Consider the following 18,611-nt stretch of genomic DNA (forward strand, 5'->3'; position numbering starts at 1 on the left):
CTTTGTATATAGTACTTAAATCTTGGCCAACTGCCACATAATCGCATTGCTTTCTGCTAAAATCAATTAAGTTGCTGTTGACTCATCCTATCACATGCCACTACCTGCTTAGGTTATCAGGACTGGGTTTTCTGGAATAGTAACTGACCTCTTATTCTTGTCTGAACAGTGCTTAGCACAACAGGATTTGGTCCTCAACTGGGGTCCCACGAAGAGTAGACAGTGCTAAAACCCCCAAATTAAATAGTGGCTCTCAGGAATTCAACAAGACTATGGAAGTAGCAGCTTGGCTATTGCCAGGAACTATGCAAGGTGCAATCATAATATAGAAATCTGAATATATTAGGATTATGAATTCACAGTGGTGGTGCTGTGTTTCTGTTTTGCCAGTAGAGATGCTTCAGGTAGAAATACAACATAACTTCTTTAATACTGGGATTTTTGGGGGGAGGAAGTTGATAAAGGGACAGAACTAACTAGTAAAAATTAGGGAATACTTTTGGTTTTTAGAAATCTTCTTGCTTATCTACAGGTGTAGTGGCAGTGGTTACGTGCTTCCAAAAACATTACTCACCCTTTATCCAAAACTAAGCTGCAAGACTGCCCCCAAGCTAGCTTTTTAATAAAAGACGATTTTGCAGACCTGCTTATGATTTACCAGTAGGTGTATCAGGTTATATCTAATGCTTGACTTACCAAGGGTAAATGCCAGTTGAAGCAACGAGCTTTGAAGTGGTTCACCGCTGACTGGTAGCAGTCATAATTGCTGATGGTCAATCTGTCTGACAGAATTTGGTTGGTCTGCTCTTTTGACCCTGTTACTAAGGTGATGATCTTTCGCATGGATTCTTGGATAAATTCTTTCACCTGCGTTTAAAACAAGAATTTAAAACATGCCTCTTTTTTTCTTTTTTTGAGACATTAAATGAAATTTCTCTTTCTTTAAACCTCAACTCCTGGGCTCTTTAAGGAACCCAGTTTTGCCATTTATTTCTAGCACAGTCTTTTGGACCTGCCTCTGAACACACAAATGAAAATTTGGGAGACAGAAAGTCAGACTCCTGGCACCCAAAATCACTCACTGTCCTTCTAGTGTTCTGCCAAAAGAAAGACAACACCAATACCGGCTGCCATTCTGCAGAAGCTATTTGATTTGGGAGACTTCAATTCTATTGAGACAAGAGTAACTCCTCCCAGCAAGAATCCTGATGAATGCAGATAAGGAATTTCCTAGCAACAAAAGCTGTGAGATTGACTTTTGCATTTGCTTACATTCACCTAGGTAATCACTACTGAATGTGCCTTGTGGAACAGGTCCCTGAATTTTAAAGGAAGAATAAACCACCAGCTAGAGGTTAGCAGTCTGAATTTTCAAAAACTGGCAGCAATCTCTCAGTCTGACCTGATGTACCGTTCAACTTTATTTTTTTTCTTACCTCCAGGTGTATTTTCATCTCTGCAGCAATCTTCTTAGCCTCATAAATGTCATTGGTAGCCATCAGCTTTCGTTTCATGATTGCAAGAGGCACATCAGGACTAGGAGTCAGGTCGTAATGTTCTACAGGTGGCAGAGAAATGGGGACAGCTTTCTTCCCCATGCCCTGAAACTGCATCACTTTCATGGAGGAGATGCTCTGAAGGTTAGAAAGCACAAATGACATTGACAAATGGAAACTGTCAATCACCTCCAGTAGGTAGTCATTTTGCTATGCAAACGTAACTCTCTAAACTTGCTTTATTAGAGAAAATAAAGGAGATCATAGGGTTGTAAGTGTGTGTGTGCATGTGGGTTTTTTTTAATACAAGGTCAAGGCTGCAAAAAATCAGGGAACTTTTATTTCCAAAACTCACTGTGGGGGAAAAACACTGTCAGGTTAAGTAAGTTGACTTCTTTTTAAACAAATATTTAATTTGGGCTTCTATTAACACAGTGAATAAAGGGACTATTATAAATAATATATCACCTCTCAGCTCTTCCCATTCAAGGGATCAATGTATTTAACACTTCATTAATATTCATAATATGTCTAGAGGTGGTAAATACCATTCTTATACATGATTCACGTGTCAAATCACTGGCAGGGCTCGGAGGACAACTCGTATCCTGACTCTGGATTAAAGCATAATACAAGGCTGTATTTCCTTTAGCATCAGGACCATTGTCTCTTAAATGCTAAGTGGTCTTCTGAGATGAACAGTTTCATTTTCTAAATCAACCTTGCCAGTTTACAGTGATTTTTTTTTTTTTGTAAAGGGATGAAAGTATAGGGCATAAAAGTATAAGGTATTTTAAGATATATCTGGCCAGGAAGCCCACTCAAATACTTACTCTGTTTCCATACTGCATCACATGGCTGGTGTTGGTGCGTTTCTTCACAAGCTGAAACTGCTTGTGGAGTGTTTCTTTTCTTAGATCCTCCTGCATGAAGAAATTTTCATGTGGTCACAGATACTTAAATTCAGCTATTCTAAAAAAAGCAAGGAAACCTGAAAAGGGTCTTAGCTGCCAGTATGTAGAAGGAAGTATAGAACAAGAGCTATATAACCTTTGAAAGATACAAAAGTAAAAACTGAAATGAAGATTTGACAGCATATTCCCAAATTGTTTTTAGTGATCTCCTAATCTCCCAGCAAAGGGGCAAGAAGGAAGCGGGCTAGCATGTAAATCCCAGATTTGTTTCATCAATACTGTTTTCCATTATGCTAACAAATGAGTTAGCCACAGCTCAGTATTTAAGGATCCCTGAAGCAGAGGTACAACTTACTGAACTGCCCGATTTGTTTAACAAATTTGGAGATGTGGTCTCAGATTAGAAAATCAAGATTATGTGAATTTGAAACTAGAAGCTAGACAGTGTCTAATCTTATAAATAGTAAAAGAAGAGTACATTTCTGGAAGTTAGTTTCATAAATAAATTTAGTTGCCCAAACAAATAAAGATTATATATGGTTCTGAATAGCACATAAATACTTTTACCAACCTAATTTGTTGATTTCAATCTCATATAAAAACAAAGACTTTCATAAATTCTGTAAAAGAGCTATTTTTAAAAAGCCTAGTGTTTTTCATTCCAAAACCTCATCTAAGTAACTTACCATATCTGAATCTTCCATCCAATTCACACTGTACCAGTCCCCAAGATAAGTCTGCCTTTCATCATCATAGTAACATGCGTAAGATGACTCTCTGGGATTGGCAGCAGTTGTTGCATAAACTGTAGATAAATGGAAAGTAATTTTTTTTTTAACCCTCCTACATGATTTAGTACTTCATTGCATGTGATATATTTGCCTAAGTACTTTGGGTTTCAATCATTTACTTTTAAATAGCAGGAAGGAAAGAAGCCTGTTAATCACTCTGTTCAGCCAGCCTCAGTGATGTTACAAAACCTCCTTCCTTGCTGCAAATGTGTGGTCTGGGGTGTTTAAAGAAGAATATACTCTTACAGGGGAAAATCTCCTATTCAGAGAACTGCCTGACAACACTGTGCACTGACAACCATCTGTATGTTCATTTTCTTTTCATTTCTTCTTCATTTCATTACAATACTGAGGACATTTTATTTCAAATTTGGAGTAAATACCATTAATCATCTTTTCTTCCAGAAAATTACCTTCTAAGTAATATCCTTTCTGGGATAACACTCTACACAAAGAGAAAAGGAAACCAAACCTCTACAACATCTGCCCCAGCACAGTGTTCCCAGTAAGCCATCTCTAACACAGTAGAAATACTGTAAACATGTCTTCACATGTATTAAGACAAAAGCTATTCTGACTTTTTGCCAAAGTCAACTCATAGCATACTTGCGTAACTGAAGGAAAGTCCAAGTTTCACAATGAAAAAGTGTTAGGCATGCTTTTATGTAGCTATAGTGTTGTTTCTACTCAGAATGTATCTGAAGCTCAAAAGCCCAAAAAGTCTTAAATGTTGTCTGTGTAGTAAAGTGCTGCTCTTAGCACCCTGTGAAATGCTTACTAAGTAACCAGTTAAGCTTTGTAGTTCACCACTGAAGGCTGCCAAGGACAGCTTCGTAATTTAATACATAAATTGTCAATTTTCTGCCTTTCTAAGTCTTTGGCAGAGCTGGTGGTAAACCCAGAGAGTCCCCAGACCAGACATTTCTAATAGAACAAACTTTGAAAAATGCTGATTTACCAAGCATTCTTCAATATGAAACATTCTGTGTGAACTGTATAAATCTTTGATAGGGCTGTAAGAAGCCTAGGTGGCTGCCAGGCAGCGTACTCCAGAGCCAAAGACCCAGGAAGCCATGGATAGGCACATGGCTGGTCTTCCCTGGAATCACAGCTTCAAAACTACAAGAAAGCCAGAGGACTCAGGCTCCCTGTCACGGGACAGGAGTTTGAAAAGACTGTGATTCCTCATCCTAATCAAGGCTGAGCTCCCAGCTCTGCAGTAGAGAGCTTAGAAACCCTGAAAAATCCAAACTCCCACTTCCTGGGTTATTGTGTAAATGAGCGTAGCAAAATCGCTTAGCAATGGTGTCTCACAAGTGCCTTTGCTACTTGGTAAACTGGCAGCAGGAACGTCACATCTGCTGTTAGCAGGGCTGAGGGTGAGAAATGGCAGTATAACTTAACTGCTACCAGTTAAGGGCAACCACATAGTTCCTGAAAAGAAATACTTTTTCAACTTCTCATTTGCAAGAAACTGAAAGCCCTGTTAGTCTTTATAAGACTTCATTAAGTCTTTAAAAGGAACTTCCCATAAATGTAAAATATTACTTTCTCTAATTCTCGTGCTCCCCTACTAAAACTGTAAATAAAAGTGCCTTAAACCCTCCCTTGACACACTATCTGTTTAGGTCTGTGACAAGTTCTGACATGTAAGTCCAGTAAGTTAACTGATTGCTCACCATTGATATTATCAGCCAAATGATTCATCATAGATCCAGACTCGCATGCTTCAATGTAAAACACCATCTATAAAATAAATCAGAGACCTTAAGAAATTCCATAAGGAAATGGAGAAAAGTCCTTCAGTGTTTTTCTGCTGTAGCTAGTTGGCCTGTACTACTATCCCTGAAACAAAAACTAGCCATAATGCTACAAAATAAAACATAAAAGCAAATAGATCCAATTTTTCATTTTTGGGAACTAAACTATATGGAAAGGGAAAACATAATCATAATGAAAAGACGCTATTAATCTCTATAGAATCCATGGGGATCTACTGATTAATGTACAAAGCACAAATCAAATACACAGCCACTTTTTAGGGACAGCAACGTACCACTATTGAAAATAGTATTTCTAGAACCAATGGCCACTTAGGTGTTCCTAAATACAGCCAGCCATAGTAGACAGATTACCACAGAAAGTTGCTTAGAAAAAGCAAGCTACTAAAATGTTCCAAATATTAATTTTTCTGCTTAAAACTACTTGTGATGAAATAAATGCACAGAATTTTCTGACAAAAGGTACAGTCTCTTAAACTATATTAGTAACTGTAAGAGAAACATGAGGTATATACAAACTTCCTGTACTAACAGTGCAGTCAGAAGTGAACAAAGTACAGGAAGAACAAGTCAGGTACATATTATGAGGGTGCAGTAGTGACAGATGTTGTTTCTCCACAGTTGGTCAGAATATACACCATTATCAAAAGGCAGTACACTACATTTCAACATGGACTGCAAATATACAGTAAACTAAAAATGGAAAGAGAAAATTTGGAAAGGATCAATCCTTGTAAGTGCAAAATCCTAATCCAAATTTCTTTGTATCACAACAGCTACCTCCTGCTTTAAACAACTCTCAAAATTAAGTCTCTTTCATGCCAGTTGCTCTTCTGATCTCACAACTTCTGATATACTTGTTTACCTTCTGGTACTTTTTGTGACGATACATGTACCAAATAGTCTTATTTAGGTCCTTCACGTGAAGCTGTAAAATAAGAAGGCTTGTATTAAAACCACTTACGTTCAACAGACACACAATTCACTTACTAGGAATAAATACTAACTGTTGTGAATATGTTTATTGTTTCCCCTTAAATATATCCAGTGCTTTGCCCTTCTGAAATACAATGTTCTAGCATTTTACCACTCCAGGAAAGACAAGTAATGGTCCCAGATGATATGTGTAATGCACCAGAAAGCCAAGTCATACCTGTGTGAAACAGTCTGCTTGGACCACCAAAGTGCAGTGAAATATGAAATGACATAACTTAATTTCAACATGAATGCTTTAGATTCAAACTGGAAAAAAATCCAAACTGGGGTGATGAGGAGAATATTGCTCCTTTTCTGCCTCCCCCCTCAATATGGCAGCACATCAAGTATTTTTGTGGTTTACATTTATTACTTATTATTTTAGTACATCACTAAAAGGATGTTTTTTACAACAGAGTAATCCCCGAAATGCTTACATCGTCATCAGGAAAAGCCAGAAGTCCTGGAGCTCCATGGTCAGTGAAATAAACAAACACATGATCCTTGGGACCACTGTAATGAAAAAATTGCAAACAAATTCTTTCTAACAACTCCAACCTAATTTTCACTACAACAAACATCATCTACTTCTCGATGCCAAGACATCTCAGTATTTGAAAACGATACAGCTGAAGCACCTTCTCCTCTTGGTCGTAATTTTTTCCTCCCAAAAGCACTTTGGGTGCTTATGAGAGGAGATGAGCGTCTGCAAGAGGAATGAAAACATGTATATAGGCTAGTCCCTCAAGCATGGAGAATTCGGCAATTACACTTCACGTTTCAAACTGTAAACTGATTGCTGGTTAGGCAGGGTCTGGTATGTTGAGTATGGCGGGAGCACAATTATTTTTTAATGCCTATCTGAAGAATCCCTTATACTGTGGGCATTTGTAACAGTCTGGTAAAAAAAGGAATGCTTTTATAACTAAGTTATACTGAGGCACCACTAACACAGGGATAAACCATAAAAACTTCTTTGATAAGATCCTTAGGTATGTTTATCACTACCTTGTTGTGATGTGTATGGCCATACTTAGCCAAATCAGCGTCAGCCTACATCTCCATGAAGAACCGATCCGTATACAAACTCCCCCATTAGGCTAGATCGGCGTTTGTACTAAGTGGCTATGCACTTGGTTGAGTGCTGCATGCTCACAGGCTTTGATTCCCTAACATCTGTGTAGTACACTGTTTGCCAGAGATCTTTCTTGCACTCTAAACCAAACTGATCATGTCTGGGTGATATTGAGGTCTTGACCCAACAGCCAGATCTGCAAAGAGATTTTGCTTTTAAACTGTATTCAGGGACAATTAAATATAATATAATGTTAACAGATTGGAAGGAGTCCCCAAGCCCTCCTCTCTTCCTCTGTATCAGTGGCCCAGAAATCCATATTTGCTCTTGCTCTTTCCTGACTGCAAAGAGGTACAACTGCAGCAGCTCAGGGGGACACTGACCAGTCTTCTGCCTGACCGATAACCTGCTGGTTAGGGAGCAATCTGGAAGACGAAAACTAGAAGCCTTTAGGGCAGATGATAACTGAGTTCTTGTCCCACCCAACAGCAGAGTCAGGCCACTTGGAAATTCACATAACAGAGTCTAACAAAGAAAGCTTGTGTGTTATTTTTCTGGCTCCCACTCTTGACCCTAAGCACAAAAAATTCGATAAAGGTGAAATGTAAATAACTAAGACTTTTATATGTGGGTTCAAGTTGTCTTCCTGAGTAGCTAAGAGTCTTTGGCCCTCTGCATAACCACTCCCTTATTTGACTTGTAACATCAAGCTTTCACAGGTGAGGTGTGCTCTGAAGTACTTTTGGTTTTAAATGAAAAATGCTTTATAGTCACCTCTTGACTCATTCCAGCTAATAGAAAAAAGCAATCTAGTAACTGTGCAGCAGTTTATTAACTTTTTGCCTACATGCCTTGGATATATCATTTTCTATCTCAGCTTTTGAGGATTAACTTTAAACAATTGAGAACAATAGCTTATTCAACTACTGCCCTGCTCCTTCATTTTTTTTAGTGTTCCCAATGCCAGGGCAGGATTCATCTTTTCTGTTTCATTGCTTTGTCTCTAAAATTAAACTGTCAGATGAAGACAGACACTTACACAATTTTTCTTCAGCTAGGTTAGTTCTTCCAAATGGTCAAACTTAAATAAAGGTTTTACAGGAAATATTGTACATGGAAAAATACAACATGCTGTAACTCTTCACCAGCAGTAATGAGTTAGAAATACAACACACTTTAGTAAACAGGCATCATACTTTCTTATCTCGAACTCTGTAGAAGCAAGATGAGTAACTGACACCAGGTATCTTTCCAAGAGGTCTTCTAATTAGGGCCTCAAATATATTGCTTTTATTCTTGAATCATCTAAATTACAAGCCTTTATAAACTACACCCATTAATACTAGATCTTACATTCTACATAGCCAGTCTACAATCTATTATAGTTCATATATTAGAATATTGCCAAACTCACAATTGCAACTTAGTTTACAAATACCTTAAGCATAATACATCAATTACAAGGTCAATTGCTTATACTACTTTTTCCAATCGCAAAGATTTTTTTTGCATTAAATATAAAACATAATTCCATTTCATTACATTCAAAGCCTCAATAACCTTACGTATGCCACAAAGACAACGGCTGGGATTAGACGTGCAATTGTTTCAGCTGATGAGCTGTTTAAGCTATCTCTGTCCCTCTGCCACTCACTGCTAAGTCTCACCACTTCAGGTGACTAACACAACTGTTCATGTACATTAAGCCAAGTCTTAGCAAGCCCTTTCTAGAGGTCTCCAAACCTTAATAAAACTCTCTTTGAATAGCCATTCTTGCAAAATACAATAGTCTAAATAACAAATACCTTAATACAGTTGACACTATCCTCTAGAGTTTTTATATCTTACTCCATATTGGACTCCATACCAGTCAAATATCAGCAGTTGCTTCTTGGTGCTGGATAGTTTAAGAAACCAGAACCATTCTATTTGTAATGTGAATGACCTGGAATTGCCATCGATATTCTTGCTGGGTTCTCAAGCTGCTCTAATTTACCCTCTTTTGCTGAAATCGCTGCCAATGTACAACTACACATGCAATTATTTTCTAAATTAAACTTCTCTTACCTTTTCAATACTTTTCCTGATCCCACCCCCTTCACTGCTTCTGCATCTCCTCTGAGAACAGCAAGGAAATTCTTTGGAGTAACATCCTAAGGATTTAAGAGCATTAAAGTTAAATCTGATCATAAAACCAACAAAATAATCTTAATTTAAAAGATGGCTTCAGAAAGTCAGAATCCATACATGGATGGCAAGTTGAGCTGGCCATCCTTTTCAATCTATCATCATAAAATGTGTTAGCCACTGATGACTCACTCAGATACTGAATCGTGAAATCACCATGTGATTGGATCACTGTTGTGATTTAATGAAGCAATTAGTCTTACACAGTTGTTCTTCAGATTGAGTTACAACATTTATGAATGCAACACTTTCCCTTCTTTTATTTCATGTGCCAGCACAGAAACAGTGTAAAGGTTTACTTTTATGACCACTGCTTCACTTCAAAGCATTTATTGTTTCCGTTCATCTTGTGTACACCAAACTTCATGTCAAACCATGCAGGTGAATAAGCTGGAGGCTTTATACTACGTGCATTTTGGAGTGTAAGCTACAGGCTGAAAGGATTTATTTGGAATATTGGCTAATGCTGAACCTTCCCTGGGCCATGGTGTTTCATACCTACCTCCTTAGTATAGTCCTTGGGCACTCCAGCATACACATCTGTGCCATTAGGTCTATTGATGACAATGCCTTTTGTTGGATTTCTGAAAGTTAAAGAGAACACAAATATGAAGAATTTTCCGTGTGCCACACAATGACCACAGAACAACTAGGAAACCACTTAAACTGTCCTGACTGGCCAGCTTGCCTGAGGTAAAGTGATCTCAGAATATAAAGGCCTTTTCACTTCAGTTACACATTCTTGCCTCAGGTGTCCTCATCCTCAGAGTACCTTCAAGTATCCTGCCTCAGATCATGTCAATTAACCTGAAGATGCAGGTGGGTGGTCCCTCATACTATCACCTCTCTACTTTTAGTCCTGCCTTTAGCCCCCTTTCAACTTTGCTTCCAGTGCTGCTGTGCATGTGAAGTCCACTGATTTCTGGTGCAGTTGTCTCAGAATTAGAGGCTGTGTGACTGAACTGTTTCATATAGAAAGCAATGATACGCTCTAGATAGCCACCAAGAATGGGACGTGTACACTTCTTTGTTGAATGTACATTCTGGGAATTACTTGGATAATGTCCTTTCAAAAAAGCCCTGCAGCTCATACACAGAGCTTCCCTATGTTTGTAGTTTTAGGCTATTTATCTGCTGTAAACTGTTACGGCTGGGAGTTAAGATCACTTACTCCCATAACAACGAAGCTCTGCAGTCCTCAGTGCCACAACTGATGCTGAGTTGTGGAGTAAGGCTTAGAAAGCTCATGAGCACATTTCAAAGGAGAATTATTGTGCTGATGGATAAAATGTCTCTATGCATATCACAGCTGGTTTTAAAGGCTTTTCTTACAAAAATTCTACAAAGTCAAAACACATTGGTTGACTTCATGTTCATAGTAACCATACGGTTTGTGACTGGTGCACATTTATCACTTACTCTTCATTATCAGCAATGTCATCATACATCATGACAATGATCTGTTCATCTGGAATTCCATTTCGGTGTACAATCTGGTATGCGTGGCACACATCTGCCTGAAATTAAGCAGATTTTCATTACTAGCTTTAACAGACATTTTACCTTCGAGATCAGAAGAAAAATAGCTTTGCAGGCCTAAGACCAGGATATTGTCCGAAAGAAACTGCATTCAAATATAAGAGATTGAGGGTTGCTAGAGGGCTGAAATGCACAGGTAGTTGCATTAATAATAGAGACTATGATTAAAATCTCTCTCTCATTTACCTACTTTGATTTCTTATTCAAACAGAAACCAAAGGTTACTTTAGACCTGGAACAGATAACAAAATTTAACAAAAGGTTCTCAGCAATGTTCTGCATTGTGAAAAAATGTAAATGAAAACCTTGTGCACTGACAGACAAATCCAAAGTGTGCCAAGCAGAAGAAGAAAAGAGTTGGATTTCCACCAATTTCAATTAGTTCTCTACCAAGCCTGCATGACTAAGCATCCAAGACTGTCCTTCGCTTAAGCAAGTATGGTTTACCAATCTCATCTCTGCAAAGATTTTATTAAATTTTGTTTTACTAGGTGAGAATTTTGGTTAAGGAAAATTTCCTTTTTAATTATGTATTTCTTGTAGAGTAACACTGAAGCAACTTCAGGGCAAGAAAATAGATTTCAGTGGAAAACAGAATTGCAGAATTTCTATTCAGGCTCTTTTCCTGACTTGTACAGGATATGAATAAGCAGATTTACTTTACAGAACCATCTTCCCATGACGCAGAAATAACAATACTCATCAAAGTGATATTACAGTAAATGCAAACCCCTATCAGAATGCTAAATTCTGAGTAACCCCAGCCCAAATAATTCTCTTCTTTTAGACTTGCAGTCTGTGAATGACCTAATGGGATATCACCGATCATTCCTAAACTCTAGAACTACAACCTACCACATGCTAGGAAAGCTGTGCAGATTTAATGGAAGAAATCTCATCTAACAAATGCACACTCCAAATGTAGACAAGAAGCAAACTTTAAAATTTACTTCTCTTGAACTAATCTAATTTGCTAGTTTGTAAACCAAACTGAAGTGGTTTCAGTGGACCTATGTAAGTTGAGATGACTTAGGAGTATTAGTGATTTTGACTAGTTTAACTGAAAGGACACTGTAAAATCCTGTCACTTTATAAACCTTGGTCTTCTAAGTGTAGCTGAAGCTGAAAAGAAAGGCTAGTTGTGCAAGATTCTGGGAAGGGTGAGGCACATTCAATGCTAATGAACTCTCCCACAGCAAAATCTCTTCATGTGACTAACCCTGAATGTTAAATTGTCCTTATTAAAGCAGTTCCATTTCCTACTATGCGGGTCAGCCTACGGTCTCTTCCACCTGGCCCAGTCTCCACTGTTTACAGTTTCATTTCCTTATATGTCATTATACCAGCTGCTGCCTCAACAAGTCAAAAGGTAGAGGTTAAACTGTTACAAAGGCATCCCATATAATATGAAACAGCAGAGTGCAGGTTTGACTAAACATGTATTTGATTTTCCGAAGCAACCCAAGCAGAAGTAGAAAAAACCCCACTAGTCAGGGCTTCTCTACACTGATTGATGAGTAGGTCATATTTCCCCTATCTCAAGACATAATGCACTTCTGTTATACTGACAGAAATTGTTATAGGCTGGCGACACATGGAAATGCTTAGGCATGACATAGTGATATATCAATATATTCAACCAGCAAGTGTCTGTGCTCCCACAGACACGTGGCTGACCAGTAGGGACTTCAGAGATGTTTTTAATTAATACCAAAGTACCCCAAATTAGTTAAGCTTTGTAAATGCACATTATCAGCTTTTTTTTGTCTCCTCTCTCATTCCTTCCGATTCACTGACTCTTTGCTCACTCTGTCCTGTCACAGTAAACAGTAAAGTAGACATTGGTGGTAAATTTAAATGGGTTAAATTCCCTAGTGTGGAGGCAAACAGATCAACGTAATCAATTCCCCTCAACCTTAACTTAAGCCTGTTTGGGGACTGTCCCAGCCTTTTAAAGCTTTTGCTAAGAGAATTGTACCTCCTGGTAGCATAATGATATCACCAATAAAGGCTAGAGCAGCAAAAACATGGTTTGCTGCTAAAACTCCATTGGCTAAAGTAGGACAGTTCTCAGTAAAGAGTTGGGGTTTTTTTTGCATAGAATTAGCTGAACCGACTAGCCACCTTTGATGTTGGTCTTATGCTCCTCCTGTTCCCTCTGTATATGTAAAAAAAAAATAAATCTCTATTGTGTTGGGTTTGCGTGGCAGGGTTTTGGTAGCGGGGGGGCTACAGGGGTGGCTTCTGTGAGAAGCTGCTAGAAGCTCCCCCTGTGTCTGATAGAGCCAATGCCAGCCGGCTCCAAGACGGGCCCGCCGCTGGCCAAGGCCAAGCCAATCAGCGCCTCTGTGATAACATATTTAAGAAGTAGAAAAACACTTAGAGAGGGAGAGCTTTTGCAGCCAGAGAGAGGAGTGAGAAGATGTAAGAAACTCTGCAGACACCAAGGTCAGTGCAGATGGAGGGGGAGGAGGAGCTCCAGGCGCCGGAGCAGAGATCCCCCTGCAGCCCGTGGTGAAGGCCATGGTGAAGCAGGCTGTCCCCCTGCAGCCCATGGAGGAAGGATGAGGGGGTGTAGCGATTCCACCTGCAGCCCGTGGAGGACCCCACGCCGGAGCAGGTGGAGGCACCTGAAGGAGGCTGCGGCCCGTGGGAAGCCCACGCTGGAGCAAGTTCCAGGCCGGACCGGTGGACCCGTGAAGAGGGGAGCCCACGCCAGGGCAGGTTTGCTGGCAGGACTTGTGACCCCGTGGGGGACCCCACGCTGGAGCAGTTTGCTCCTGAAGGTCTGCACCCCGTGAGAGGGACTCCATGCTGGAGCAGGGGAACGATGAGAGGAGTCCTCCCCCTGAGGATGAAGAAGCGGCAGAAACACCCTGAGATGAACTGACCATAACCCCCATTCCCCGTCCCCCTGTGCCGCTGAGGGGGGGAAGGTTGAAGCCGGGAGTGAAGTTGAGCCCGGGAAGATGGGAGGGGTGGGGGGAAGTGTTTTAAGAGTTGATTTTATTTTCTCATTCCTCTACTCTGTTTTGCCTAGTAATAAATTAGATGAATTCCCTCTCTAAGTTTGGTCTGTTTTGCTCGTGACAACAATTAGAGAGTGATCTCTCCCTGTCCTTATCTCGACCTACAAGCATTTCATTATGCCTTTTCTCCCCTGTTTAGTGAATAAGGGGAGTGAGAGAGCGGCTCTGGTGGGCACCTGGCCCCCAGCCAGGGTCAACCCACCACATCTATAAAACCAGAATAGAAACAATCTGCTGCTAGAGTAGGGAGGTGTATGTAAATCTATAGTATTTCCTGTTGATGCACAACTGCTTCTCAAATACTGCTAGTTGAGCCTTCTTTCTTCCATATCTGTACCTGTAAACCACCCTAAAAGAGACAGCTAATACTGACCCAGATCGCTTTTTGGTATTATTCTTGTTGGTGTAGTATGTGAAATGAATGCTATGAACATGTACTGGATAAGTCCTCACTAAATGCAAATGACACTTTTGTGGCCATGATTTGGGGTGGGTAGCAGCTGCCCTGCACAGGAGAAGGTGTAGCTGTACCGCTGCTACTGCACAACTGACCTCACATGCCAGCTCCAAAACGGACACTCTTAATGGTGGCATGGTTCATCCCTTTCATCCCCAGCTTAGTCTAAACCTGTTGCTACATCAGCAAATTTCTATAGAAGATCTATACTTAAATCTGCTTAAATAATTAACTCCTAGATTTTGAAAGCATGGGAATCAGAGGTGGAATTCCCCTATTTTCCTAGGATGGGCATTTAGTTTCCCAAAATGTACATTTGGGGGAAACTCTAAAAGGAAAAAAAAACCACCCCAACTTTCCTCTGCCATAGAGCTGTTCGTGCATTTGAGTGACACAGCTTTCAAGCAGACTGCTTGGGGGTTGGATTTTTGGAAAAATCAAGTTGGTTTATGACACATGCATGCATAAGTAGTTCCTAAAGGGAAAAGCTTGAGCTTCTGTGAAATTGGTTACTTCTGGTCTTATGACTGCTAGGTTCATGGCTAAAAAGCATGTGTAATGAACTAGCAGCTAAATTGCAAAGTGGCACTGTTCCTGTTACAGGTACGCTGAAATGCAACAGCCTAAAAAAGAAAGAACTCTAATATATAAGCACGGTAGAAGAATACGTCCAAAATGCCAGCCATGTTTCATTCCTCTGTGTACATCAGTGAATCAGCCAAAACAGTAACTGTATTAAGAACTTAGGAAAGGTTTTCCCATAGCTTCAGTTACAATTTTGTAAGCACAGTGAGGAAATGTTAATTGAAGCCAAGTAGCCAAGGCATCCTTAATGTCTGTTACCTGCAAGAGCAGAGAATTTAGGACTGTCCTGGACTAAGATGCTGCTCTGGTTGGTAGTGTCCAAAACCCTGAATAAACAGAGTCCCTGGCCCATAAAGCTCAGTAAGACTGAAGACAACAACTGGAAACAGACCCATGTATGCAAATCCAAATGTTTTTATTTTCAGCATTTTAATTTTGCCAGACTCTCGGCTATTTTTCTCCTCAAAAATGTACTCCACTTTTAGTAAGACTGTGTTTCACATCAGGCTTTTCCATTGACTATGTCTTTTGGAGCGTCCAGAAAGTATTGGTCTGTCTCTCTTTCTAATCTGTTTGTGAAACCAGGTTTAGGTTTGAGTTAGCTGGTACAATCATCTCCCAGGAGAAGCAGAAGTATAAACAAAATTCTGTTTCTCTTAAGAACTAGTCTGTTGGCTCATTCTCTAAATCTATCAGCAGCATTTAGTGCTGTATTTGCTCACATATGTCACTAAGCTTTCCAGAGATACATCATCTAGCTCGTTGCATAGTAGAGAGCTGAGCCACTTTCCCAGGGAATGGGGGTAGTACTCTTTCTGGAATATATTATGAGTGCTTAGTTGTATTTAGGGAATTGCAGCCAGTCTAGTAATAAAAAAGCTGCTATAGAGAAGTCAGAATAACTGCTGAGGAGCAGAGAGGAGCATGTCAATGGTCCTTCCACAGCTCAAGCAACTCTAACCAAAAACCCTTAAGATATGGGTAAAAACGCAAAAAAACTGAGAAGCCGCAAGTGTAAGGCAATATACAAGCTAGTTTTGCAATGACAGTAAGACTATCACATTGGGCTGTATATGATTCAAAACACTTAAAATTTATTTTAGGAACTTGAGGAGATAAGACAAGTTTAGATCATCCTGATTAGGGAACAGTCCCAGTTCAGCCATCACAGAGGAAACAAGTGCCTGTAAAGTGTGAATCTCACTCTCAGATAAACGCAAACAGTGGTTTTTTTCCGTATCTTGTCTACACTTGAGGTTTGCACCACGGACAGCAGATCCTGACCACTGACAACCAAATTTCAAGTCTTAGAATAAATTTCAGATTCCTTGAGGTTACAGTACACAGGCTGTACAGTCTTTACAAAACTGCTGTTCATGGCATCTGTACAGCATGCAATGAGGGACTATTTTCCCCATAACTTTTCATGTATGAAATTAGAGACATTTTTGAAGGTGTAATCTTCTCCTCCTTTTATGGTTGTTTAGTCAGATGAACACACACTGCCACCAGGTAACTACTGCGGAAGGCAACAGAGCATGTTTTGACTGTGTTACACGCAGACAGCATGCAAAACAACTGGCGCTCACAAAATATAAATGTAATCCAAACATGCAACATCATTTATTAACTGTACCCTGAACAGCTGAACTGAGCAATTGATACCCAGAGATGTGTCGGCTGAGATCTCAAATTAGAAAGGGACATTACAGTGCTTAGTTGCATGTAGGCAATAGCAACCAGTCCGGTAATAAAAAAGTCACATTGAGCAACTACTTACAGTAAACTTCCCATCTACAAATTCACTTGTACACAGGCTACATCAGAGAAGTTCTGAAGAAGAAAGGTGATGGCAGGAGGAAAGTGAATTAGAGTACAATATATTTATTCTATAGTTTCTCCCTTGGAAAGCAGAGAATTACACAAATCTGCAACCCTAGAGCACTGCTTTGCTTTCTGACAGTACAAGTATTATTCTACTGAAAGATAACACACATTTCTTGTGTGTTCACTATGGAGTGACTTTCATGATGGATGAAGCACAGAACTAGAAGTCGAAGTCCTACTCCTGGTTGCACTGCAAGTGACTTGAGCAAATAATTTAAATACAGTGCTTTTGCTTCCACCGCTGGAAGGTAGGGAGTACAAACACATGCAAAGACATGGTTATCAGTCTGCATAATGTTTCCAAAAATCTGTTATAATTCTTGAGATTTCTGTAGTACCTTTCCTCTGCTGTATAACTCTCCTTAAAGTCTATGGTTTAGCTAGTTTTGCTGGTGTTCTGGTTTCAGCTGGTAGAGAGTTAATTTTCTTCCTAGCAGCTGGCATAGTGCTGTGTTTTGGATTTAGTATGAGAATAATGTTGACAACACACTGATGTTTTAGTTGTTGCTAAGTAGTGTTTACACCAAGTCAAGGACTTTTCAGCTTCTCACACCCTGCCAGCAAGAAGCTGGGAGGGACATGGCCAGGGCAGCTGACCCAAACTGGCCAAAGGGATATTCCATACTATACGACGTCATACTCAGTATGTAACTGGGGGCAGTTGGCCAGGTGGGGGATTGCTGCTCAAGGACTGGCCGGGCATCGGTCAGTGGGTAGTGAGCAATTGCATTATGCATCACCTGTTTTGTATATTCTATTATTATGTTATCTTCCTTTGCTTTCTATTAAACTGCCTTTGTCTCAACCTACAAGTTTTACTTTATTTTCCTCGATTCTCTCCCCCATCCTCTTGGCGGGGAGGGGGGGGGGAGAGCAAACAACTGTGTGGTGATTAACTGCCTTTGGCACCCCAAATTTCTGATACCCAAGGCGCCCTTCTCTGGATTACATTTCATGACGCACACAGAGTGGATTTTCCATGACTAACTGCTGGGTCTGCTCACAGTATGCCCTCCCACCACAGGTGCTCACTCCTTAATGCTGGCTACAAAAGGCACAGGCTGATGTGCTGCATCTTGTGGGAATTGATTCTTTTCGTAACAAGTCAGAAGCACAGTATCTTACCCAGGACAGGTAAGTAGGAGCTCAGCCCCATTCTGAAGGATCCTTCACATAGGCTCTCTGACACTGATTTCATAACTTTGTTAATATTGTACTTGAAGCACGCAGCAGAGATTAAAATACAGAAATGTCTAGGATTGAAATTGAGAACAATCTGACATTGCAGACATTCTGCATTGTTAGCTGACGTTATCTTCAAAATGAAGGTGTTTAAAGAAATCCCATTCTCAATTTTTGAACCCTCCAAAGCAATTACTTAATAACTGTCTGCAAAGCATGACCACACTCAAAAGTTAATTTGTTCTGTGAAACTAGCATGCTCAAAATACTTATTGTTGGACACAAATATGTAAGTGTGCATCTTGTGTTCTTCATAACTCCATTATACTTGGCAGATATACTCACCATTGAAGGGTCACTGACAGAAGGGTTACAGACTCTCTGCTTGGGCAACCGTAGAAAAGTAATTCTCATGAGCCATAGCTTCAAAAATGTAATTTTATTTAGAGAATTAATGTTGGGGTATTAACTCCCAGAGTGGAGGGGAGCCAGTGAGACTGGTTATACAGCAATAGCAACAACCAGAGCACACCTCTGTAATTATATTTAGACACCTCAGGGCGGGCAGTGATTGAGTACACCACCCGTATTTCTAGAATTATTTTCTGATTTCAACTTTTAAAATCTCTTTTTTCAGATTCAATTTGAAATGGAATGGTTTATATTAAGGCTGTAATATCCCAATTATGGTTATCAGGTGACAGCTACAATGC

At 39.8% G+C, this 18,611-nt stretch overlaps 1 protein-coding gene across 1 annotated transcript in view; it reads right to left on the bottom strand.

Moving 5' to 3' along the window:
- The window catches only part of LGMN (legumain), a 28,779-nt gene that overhangs the window by 2,002 nt on the left and 8,166 nt on the right, over nucleotides 1–18,611 (bottom strand). Inside the window, exons 3-12 of the mRNA XM_054829048.1 lie at nucleotides 10,639–10,736; nucleotides 9,722–9,803; nucleotides 9,100–9,185; nucleotides 6,395–6,470; nucleotides 5,848–5,910; nucleotides 4,881–4,947; nucleotides 3,097–3,215; nucleotides 2,330–2,419; nucleotides 1,437–1,634; nucleotides 697–867 (exon numbers count right to left, since the gene is read on the bottom strand). Of these exons, the coding sequence (XP_054685023.1) occupies nucleotides 697–867; nucleotides 1,437–1,634; nucleotides 2,330–2,419; nucleotides 3,097–3,215; nucleotides 4,881–4,947; nucleotides 5,848–5,910; nucleotides 6,395–6,470; nucleotides 9,100–9,185; nucleotides 9,722–9,803; nucleotides 10,639–10,736 (1,050 nt within the window). The remainder of the gene's footprint in view (nucleotides 1–696; nucleotides 868–1,436; nucleotides 1,635–2,329; nucleotides 2,420–3,096; nucleotides 3,216–4,880; nucleotides 4,948–5,847; nucleotides 5,911–6,394; nucleotides 6,471–9,099; nucleotides 9,186–9,721; nucleotides 9,804–10,638; nucleotides 10,737–18,611) is intronic.

This window comes from Grus americana, chromosome 5 (assembly GCF_028858705.1).
Source record: "Grus americana isolate bGruAme1 chromosome 5, bGruAme1.mat, whole genome shotgun sequence".
NCBI classification, from domain to species: domain Eukaryota; kingdom Metazoa; phylum Chordata; class Aves; order Gruiformes; family Gruidae; genus Grus; species Grus americana.